General features: G+C 47.1%; 1 protein-coding gene across 1 annotated transcript in view; it reads right to left on the reverse strand.

The window, feature by feature from the left end:
- Positions 1-1,088: 1,088 nt before the first annotated feature.
- The window catches only part of Cpxm2 (carboxypeptidase X, M14 family member 2), a 116,639-nt gene continuing 107,990 nt past the window's right edge, over positions 1,089-9,737 (reverse strand). Inside the window, exons 12-14 of the mRNA XM_005351393.2 lie at positions 7,756-7,895; positions 6,250-6,349; positions 1,089-2,356 (exon numbers count right to left, since the gene is read on the reverse strand). Of these exons, the coding sequence (XP_005351450.1) occupies positions 2,103-2,356; positions 6,250-6,349; positions 7,756-7,895 (494 nt within the window). The 3' untranslated portion in view covers positions 1,089-2,102. The remainder of the gene's footprint in view (positions 2,357-6,249; positions 6,350-7,755; positions 7,896-9,737) is intronic.

Genomic DNA, 9,737 nt, shown 5'->3' on the forward strand with positions numbered 1-9,737 from the left:
GAGGCTTGTCTTTTAGTTGATTTCTAATACCGTCAAGGTAATAACTGAGATTAATCAGCACCACAGCCGTTCATTTAAAACCTTTATGAGATATCATCTGTATGAATACCTTATTTAAAGTATAAAAATTCAGTAGCTTATTTCTTTTAATCACCACAATCATTTTGGGGATATATACCTCCCTCCAAACCCCATGGTTTTCTTAGCTTGCATCTAATCCAGTTCCCCTGTTCCTCAGCCCTAGGCAACCACTTACCTACCTTGTCCCCATGCAACACTTCATAGAAACAGATTCAGGCAACATGTGGCTTCTTACGATCTGTTTCTTTCACTTAGCGTGATGTTTTCAAGGTTCATCCATACTATAAAAGGTGTCAGCCCATCATTTCTCATCAGCACATAATATTCCACTGCGGTTAGATCACCTTTTGTTTTCCTCTTCACCATGATGAGCATTTAGTTGTCCCCCCCCCTTGGAATCATGCTGCTGCAAGTATTCATGAATAGGTTTTGTGTCAACAAGGTTTCAGCTCTGTCAGGTGCTCCTAGGTAGGAGCAGAACCGCTGGATCCCTCAGCAGCTCCATGACTAACACTCAAAAACTGCGGTGTGTGTGTGCGTGTGCGTGTGTGTGTGTACGTGGGAGGGGGTACACATACCATGGCATGCATGTGGAGGTCAGAAGACAACCTTCAGGAGTCAGTTCTTTCCTTCCACCAGGTGGTCCCTGGGATTAAACTCTTGGCTCGGCAGCAGGTACCTATACTAGCTGTGCCATCTCTCTAGTCCATAAGTGAAGACTCTTGAAGAGATAGTGGTTAAAACCAAATGACAGATTTCTATTTTCTGAAGTCACATGCTCTTAATTTGCTAACTGAAAAACAAGACACCATGTGGCCACGGCTAGTCCAATTTCATAGGTCCACTGAGCGTGCACAATAGGGAGGGTATGGGGCTAGTGACACTGTGCCTCCCCTTGGGCAGCCAGATGGCTACAGAGGCCCTGGGTGCTGCATACCCACATGGAAAAACCACATAAGAGGCTCTTACCACTTGCTTTATTTTTTTTTTTTATTTTTTATTCTCCCCAAGTCAATGAGGCAGCAGGATGAACAGAGATGAGACACACTGTTCCCTCACACGATCGTTCAAAAACCTCTTCTAAACTGATGTGTTCCAGAAAATCCTAAGCTTGCTTTCTTTTCTTCATCAGTCGACTGGAAAAACGTGGCCTTCCATATGCTAACCATAACTCCCCTCTGATGGGGGCCAATTTAGAGCTCTCATACCCAGGAGACAGAGAAACTCTGGGTTGACCTTCCTCAAGCTCTTCCCAGAATGCCCAGGCTGACTGCTCTGGCCTCCTTAGCAAGCCCAGTCCCCTGGCTCTCCCAACCTCAGAGCTAACAGAGTAGCAGAGGGTTTAAGGGCTCTCTGGGAACCCAGCTTGCTTGCAACAAGCCCCTCAAGGTCTGCAGCCCAATGATCACTCTTGGATGCTTTCCGCTTCTGTCCCCTCTTAGGAAGACAAGCTTTGTTGGAAAAGGCAACAGAGCTGTCTCAGGACTCAGCCGGGCTCACTTGGTAATAAATGCCTCTATTGTCAATTGAAAGTAGAGTGTGGCTATAGCGGCTTGGATTGTCCCCTGGGGCCAGAGAGGATGGGTTTTCTTAGGCTGCCTGAGAGCATCTCAGATGATAACATCTGGGACAAAGGGTTCCCCGGCTGCTGCAACATCAACTGTGCCTTTTGTAAAAGCACTGGTGAACTGGGATGTCACGCAAACAGGGGGAAGCCCCGTTTCCCTTCCCATATAGCCAGTGGGTATGTGCCTTTTTCAGCTTGACTCACTAAATTTCCTCACTCCCACCAGCCTTTCTTCGCTGCTCTGTCCAAGGTATTGGGATAAATGAGAACAAAGGGAAGAAAATACCCTAAACTGCAGGCCCTCCCCTTTTGGAACCAGCCAAGCCATGTCGGTATGCTCCGGGGTGTCTCTTGAATTACAGTCAAAACAACAGTCACAGCCTGCTACAGAGTTACTAATGGAGTGTGTATTTCATTTGCACAGTCTGCGCTGTGTCTCAAGAATCCGAGAGGGTCACCCACGTTGCCGCCTTTTTCGTCCCCGCAGCTTCAGGCGCCTGGCAGGTAGGCTGACAGGCTGCTTCCCAAACGTCTCCATGATTTCTCTTATCCTAGCCAGGTTCGTCTTGCTGAGTATGAAGTCACACCGAGTGGCCCCCATGTCGTAGCCAACCATGCAGTTCTTGGAGGAAGAGACGAAGCCCTCTGCCTTGGCAGTGACCACGTATTCGCCAGGGTTCAGTAGGCGCCAGTAATCCCCGTCGTTGGCTGGGAAAAGAAAGCAGGGGTCCTCAGAGCAGAGATCCTTTGGAGCACAAGTATTCCCAGCCTCAGCGCATGACCAGCCTAGCAGAGAGGGCCCTCAGCTCCCATGCTCAAGTGCTTAGAGCACTCGGGAAGCCAAGGTGTTTTTCTCCTTGGCCCTGCCTTAATCTTTCAACAGGAAAGGGCAGGGGTGTAGGCTTCTGCAGCTCAGGAGCAGAGCTGGAGATGAGACCTCCCGCAGTTTTTCCTGTGCGATAGTACAGGGCATTCATTCTAAATGTGAGCTCACAGACATTATGTCCTTGCCACAAAACAGCATTTTGCAAAGTCAGCAACTCACAGCTTCCTGGCTTCCCTCTGCATAGTTATGAATGCAGAAGAATTACTTCTAAAAGGGGAGAGATTCTTAAAAGTTCAGTAACAGACTGCCCAGGAGATGGCCCTGGTGCCTGCACACTGCTCTAGCCCTCATTCTGTGGCCATGGAGAGAAACTTAGGAGCCGCAGGAACAGTTACACAGGGACTTAAGGCAGGGTAGGGATGCAACAATGCAGTAAAAGGCCCATGAACACTAGCAAGCTGCAGGCAGGCTGAAGAGGAGCCCTGATACCCAGTTCTACCACTGGTCACTTACCCATGGGTTCCTTCCTTAGCTTCCTGTGGGTCAGAACATCAGGCAATGGCAGACTCTGGGCTTAACTAATTCCCCGTTGAGACCAACTAAGCTCACTTTCTCATGCAGGCATGCCTGCTGGCTTCTTTCTCCCTCTCTCTCTCTCTCTCTCTCTCTCTCTCTCTCTCCCTCCCTCCTTTTTTCCTTCCTTCATTTATTTATTTATTTGTTTGTTTATAGTTTATTTTGGTTTTTCGAGACAAGTTTCCTCTGTGTAGCTTTTGAGCCTGTCCTGGCCCTCACTCTATAGACCAGGCTGGCCTCGAACTCATAGAGATCCGTCAGCCTCTGCCTGCTAAGTGCTGGGATTAAAGCCATGCTGGCTTCGTATCCACTCGTCTCCTTTCAGCCACTCTATTCACCGACCATACTCAAAGGAGTGATGCTGAGATTCAGTTACAGATGGATTACATGACAAGACATAGGCACTAAAGGATGCCATATCTTCATACAGTGGCTATGACAGGAGCAGGGGACCGCTCCTACTCTCAAAGACACTGTATTTTAGAAAGAAAGTTGGGAGGGCAGAGGACATGTGGAGGACATAGTTTGCTCAACATGGCTCAAGAAACTCAAGGATGCAGAGATCCTTAAAAGGAGAATTACATGCCAGGCTGACTGGACAACACTACTCCTGGGACCGCTCGCTGAAACATCTCTGTCTACATATCTCCCTATCTATGTATGTAGTGAACCCAGACCTCTGCATGACAGACAAGCTCTACTACTGAGCTATACCCCAACCCCATGTGGAGTGTCTTATTTGATGGAAAACCTGCATTCCCACTAAAGGAAGGCACAAGGCAATAACTGATACCCTTTGAGGAGCTCTCTCTCTGTATGTGTGTGTTGACGTGCATGCGTATGTGAAGGTGCTCATGCATGTATGTGTGTACATGCAAAGGCCAGGTGTCTTCCTTGATGGCTCGTCACTTTGTTTACTGAGTTAGGGTCTCTTGCTGCAGCTAGAACTCACCAGTTTGGCTATTGTAGCTATCCAGCTTACCCCAGTGATTCCCTGTCTCTTATTCCTGAGTGTTAGGATTATAGGAGACGAAGTTAAACTGAGTCTCAGCATTTACACAGATGTTGGGATGCGAAGTCTGGTCCAAATCCTTGTGTGGCAAGTGTTTTATCCACTGGATCATCTCTGCTCCTTTTCCTGACTCTGAACAGACGCTTTGTGATCCTGTTCTCTCCTCTGGCGCTCCGTGCCTTTCTTGCCTGTCTCTGTATCTACCTGCTGCATTTCTTACTTGGCACTGGTTACCATCTGTAATAATTTTTTTCTCCCTAACCATCAATTGCAGGTCTCCTCCACCAGAAAGCATACTCAGTGGACAGGGACATCTTTGCCACCATGGCCGTAGTTCTTGGCAAACGCTCAGTGCCCAATGAGCCAAGCCAAAAGGAGGAAGGAAATGATGGTGATCATGTTCATATCACAGAGTCAGAAAAGGAGACATTCATTTTATAATCTAGAAGTTTCCACTCCTGAAACATGGATGTCCTGCTTTCCCCTCTGCCTGGCAGATCTCTCAGAAGCTCATGGACAATGTTTTCCCACGTTATACCTGAGGCTCTTGTTATTTCTACTTCTTCCCCAATGATGCTTATCCTACAACCATGCATTGGAGGACATAGAGGGAACCATGGCCTGAGTTCTGTTCCACCAAACAACTGATCTAGTGTTCTGGAGTAAACACTTAATGTAGCCACCATGCACGGTTAAAACTGTGAAAGCTGCTTGTCACTTATAGGGTGAAAGGGGGCACCCCAAGCCTAATAAGTGTTCATTCATTAGCCACTCAAATTGATATCTTCTAAATAATGACAACATGTGCAATCCTAACCCAAATGTGCTTTATCAAAACTCTTTCTAGCTCCCTGCCTGTGGGATTTGGCTTAATGCCTCTGTTTACATTATGCAAACTTCTCCTGAAATGAAGCTTGTCAGATCATATAAGCCTCAGACAAAAATCAAGGCAGATTCAGCACTTCTGGGGAGCATGAAAGGAAGGAGGCCCCTTAACGAGCCATACGTGGAATATGGAAGGCATCTGCCCAGAGCAAACACTGGGAAATTATTTATAGGAGGAAGTGAGGGGTTGAGATGCATTTCCCATTAGCGTGTCCAAACTGTCTGCCTGATTACAGGGGCTTGAAATTCAGAGCCCATTAAGCAAAGCATTCTCATCTAGGATTATAGTGCCCCAGGGCCTTTTTTACCTCCTACTGTGTAAAGCCCCTGTGTTTTCCTACATTGCCCACCAGGCACTAAATAGTGTAAGGAATGGTCAGGGCTCCTTTAAGAAGTACTCGCTGAAAGGAGCGTTTAAGCAATATTTAAAACACAGAGCCCACTCTTTTCCATCTTCCTCTCGGAGAGGTAGCTTCGCTTCTGCCTCTCTCTCCACTTTTCTGCTTCCCCCCTTCTCTGTCTCTTTCTCCTCTTCCCCCCCCTCTCTCTCTTTCTCTGTCCCCCCTTCACTCCTCCTCCTCCATAACCCCCTGAATAAACATTCAACCTCAAAAAAAAAAACACAGAGCCCACATAGAACTAGAACAAATGGCCCCCTCTTTCATTCATAAGGATCACTAATCCTGCTTGATCTCTAGAAAATTATGGAGACTTGGTCCATGTCCATTGAATTGATGGATGGATGGATGGATGGATGGATGGATGGATGGATGGATGGATTGGCAGATGTATGTATGTATGGACGGATGGATGGATGAATGAATGTATATATGGGTGTTCATGAAGAGCTATTGGGTACAAATTTCCATGCAATATTAATAAAACCTTATGGACAATGGCTGTAATATCTAGGGCAAGTGGCAGAAATCCCACAGAGAGAAGCATTTTGGTGACTAAGGGGAAAGAACAATGATACCCCACACCAGTCCCTAACTACTCAGAAGCTTCCATTGCAATTGGAGTTTAGATCATTGCTCCAGACTATCCCAGGAAAGGGGCAAGAAGAAGCCAAAAAGCCAGGCTGAAAAGCCCCATTTGCAGGGATCTCTTGGGGAGCTTTTAGAAGATGCTGATTCAATCCTAAATAAGAAGTTTCTATATGAGTGCCCCATGCTAACCAACTATGCCACTGGCACTCTGGTGAAAAAGTTTCTAAAATGCCAATCATGAGAGAAGCCCAAGCAACACACTGCAAGGAGCAGGTATTGCTTACTGAAGCAATTTATGCACATTCATAGATACCTGTCCGGATGTCATGGTTAACCCCTTCGACGGAGATGATGGCATTTGGGATCCCTTTTCCATGCAAATCTCTCACAATGCCTTTGATGCCCCGATGAACCTACAGCAAATGTGAGACACAGTGCATCACCAGCCAGCTCTAGACAGCAACAGCACAAGGAAGTAGGCAGTGCAGGTAACATCAGTCCAGCCCTCACCAAGAACATTTCAAGGGCCACATCTGGTTCTGCATGAACTTTGCAGAATATTTTGTGGCCCATGAGCCAGAAAGTTTCTCATTGGAATAAAAATCTCCCAGAGATGAAAACATATGAAGGTCTGAGAGTTTTATTGAAATATCCCCACTAGGGCTAGGGATGTAGTACTACAGATACCACAGATGTACAGTGCCTGCCCAGCATGCATGAGGTCCTGGTTCCAGCCCTAAAGCACTGAAAAATCAAAGCAAAAAAATCTCTGGAAACTAGAATTTGATTTTTCTTTTAATTAATTTATTTTATTTTTAGACAAAGTCTCATCATGCAGCTACAGCTGGCCTGGAATTTTTTGTAGAGACTCGACTGGCCTTGAACTCAAGACAACCTCCTACTTCTGCCTCCCAAGTTTTGGTATCAAAGGCTTTTTTACCACTAGCTTGAAACATAATTTTTATCAGGCATGCTTGCTTTGAATTTTCCTAGGTTCCATGAACTTAACAACAAAGGAGTTAGAGACAAAGGAACCAGGGGCCATCAGAAAATGACTGCTCTGGAAGCTGGGAAGTCATGGCATACGCTTTGAATCCCAGCACTCAGGAGGCAAGAGGCAGGTGGATCTCTGTGAATTCAAGACCAGCCTGGTCTGCAGAGTGAGTTCTAGGTTGTTAACAAAGAAACCCTGTCCTGACAATCCAAAAAGAAAAGAAGAAAAGGACTGCTTTGTCTAGAGCCCATCTACTGACCACGTCGTACAACACACACTAGCCAGAACCTGTGCCTCAGTCTCCCTGTCTGTAGGATAATGCAACAATCCACGACGGCTCAGCAACTTTCCAATGAGAGCCTGGGCATATTATCGACAGGGGCAACTTTGAATAACTCAGACCACAACTTTAAAACTGTGTTTTCACAATCAAGGCCTTCCCTCTTTTCCTTTTACAAAGGAAAACTAGTCTTTCTCACGAGGTTCCAAGGCTGAAGCAGAAGGTGGACTCACAGCTTCCTGAGATGAAGAAACTGGTTTCTACCCTCTGTGCCAGGAATCCTCCTAGGACCCTTGGAGGGCAGACTCAGCTGTAAGATCCAGATGCCGGCCACAATCATCTGTGCAGATGTGCAGTAAAAGCACCAGAAAGTCGGTGCCTGTGCCAAACACAGTCATCTGTGCAGGGGTGCAGCGGCAGTACCGGGAAGCTGGTACCCAAATATTGGCAGCAAGCACCATCCGACCTTCCCATGACTATGGTTCTCACAGCCACATCCTGTTTCTTAGCTAGCTCCTCTCCTCCCAGTCACGCGCCCAGCATACCTGTTCCATGAACACAATCAGAGACTCCCGGTTATTCTCCCACTCCTCGGGCAGCTCACTCTCGTGCGGGTATTTATCACAGCCCACATAGATGGACAGCTCAAAGCAGTTTGTGTGGAGGTAGCTGAAATCATTCAGACCTGTCAAGTCAACCAGACATTTGAACTAACTTAGACTTCGAATTGCATGGGGGGGGGCGGGGTGGCAAGAACATTCAAGAACATTTAGAGGTCTTCAAATGAACAGGGAGGCCATAAAAATCTACTATGGATAAGCACAGAAAGCCAAATGTGCCTGAAAAGCCACCATTAATTACCACAATGGACTAAGTGTTTAATTCTCTGTATTTGGCAGCTATACGGGTCTCAGACGAGAGCTTGAATAGTTCCCTGTTTCAATTCATTAAGACAACTGTCTGCATGGTCTTTTCTGTGTATCTGTCTTCCTGCACCTCTCCTGTGCCTCTCCGTAAGCTGCGTCCTACAGGTTACTGCATCCTCCCCACAAGCTCGGCCATAGCTCAGTCTCACAAATAAGACAAGTGAGGCTGCTATCAGTAAAATGTGGATACAGGATTCCTGTGTCTACAAAGGGCCATGGTCTAGGTTGGAACCATTGCTCTTGTCTCCAATACTGTGGCTACTTGGTAACTGCCTGGCTATCCCACCTACCCAGTGAGCCCCAAAGCAGCAGACCCGCATTCTGACGCGCAGATGGGAAGCTGCCGTTCTGGAGTATGACTATCCCCATATGAGCTTTCTGGGGCTACTGTTACATATGACCACATCCTGGCTTAAATAAGACACTCATTCCCATGGGCCGAGAGGCCGGAAGTCCTCAGGTGTGTGTGTTCCCTGCAGAGTCTTGTGGGAGCCCCCTCCCTGTCTGCATGACTTTTGCTGGCCCAGGCATTTCTTACGTCAATAGCTTGAGTCTACAGTCTTCTGTTTTTGTTTTTTCCTCTTTGGATCCATTTAAGGACACTACTCACTGATGCAGGGCACATCCAGTAACAGAGAAGGAGCATCTCCAGGCCCTTAACTGCATCTTCTAAGACTGTCTTCCCAGTAAAGTAACAGTTACAGGGGCAAAGCAATTACAAAAGAGACATGCTGTTTGGGGGATCTTTCTCAAGTCACTACACTATCCAGTATTTGTGAAATGAATACATTATTATCACGAGGGTCCCATGGCATAAAGTAGCCCAGCTCTTGGGGTGGGTGGGATCGGCGGATTGGACCTAAGACATTATCCATGCTCAGCACTGAGCCTGCTCTCCAAGACTGAGCTTCTCCCTCCTCCCTTCTTGACATCTCCACCTCTGAACAGGAAGTGTCTACCAAGCTATGCTCGATATCAGTAGGGAAAGCACCTTTTCCGGGCACAGGGAGATCCTCTAAAGAGCCCTCCCTGCTCTCTGAGGGTCAGTTCTAGAAGGTAGAAGCTGGGTGAACAGGCTCTGTGTGGACTGAGGAACGTGTTCTTCATGTGGTTCCCCAGCTCAGCCCTCATACGGTCTTTCTCCCTTCCTGCCCTCTTATGAAGGGTCTTTCCTTTAAAGTCAGACTTTGGGGTATTAACCCACTGTGCCACCCTGGCAACAGTACTTAACCTTTAGCAGCTGAGCTCTCTCTACTTGGTTCCAGACTTCAGACACTTCAATTTCAGCAACTGTGACCTTGAGTAAACCAGGGACTAAAGGGACATGATGGGACTGTACTCAGGGACACAATGGGACTGCATTCAGGGACACGATAGGCCTGTATTAAGGGACACGATGGGGCTGTATTAAAGGACACGATAAGGCTGTATTCAGGGATATTATGGGACTGTATTCAGGGACATGACAGGGCTGTATTCAGGGATGCCATGGGACTGTATTCAGGGACACTGTGGGACTGTATTCAGGGACATGGTGGGACTGTATTCAGGGACACAATGGGACTGTATTCAGGGACACGGTGGGACTGTATTCAGGGACA

Source organism: Microtus ochrogaster, chromosome 8, assembly GCF_000317375.1.
Source record: "Microtus ochrogaster isolate Prairie Vole_2 chromosome 8, MicOch1.0, whole genome shotgun sequence".
Classification (NCBI taxonomy): Eukaryota; Metazoa; Chordata; class Mammalia; order Rodentia; family Cricetidae; genus Microtus; species Microtus ochrogaster.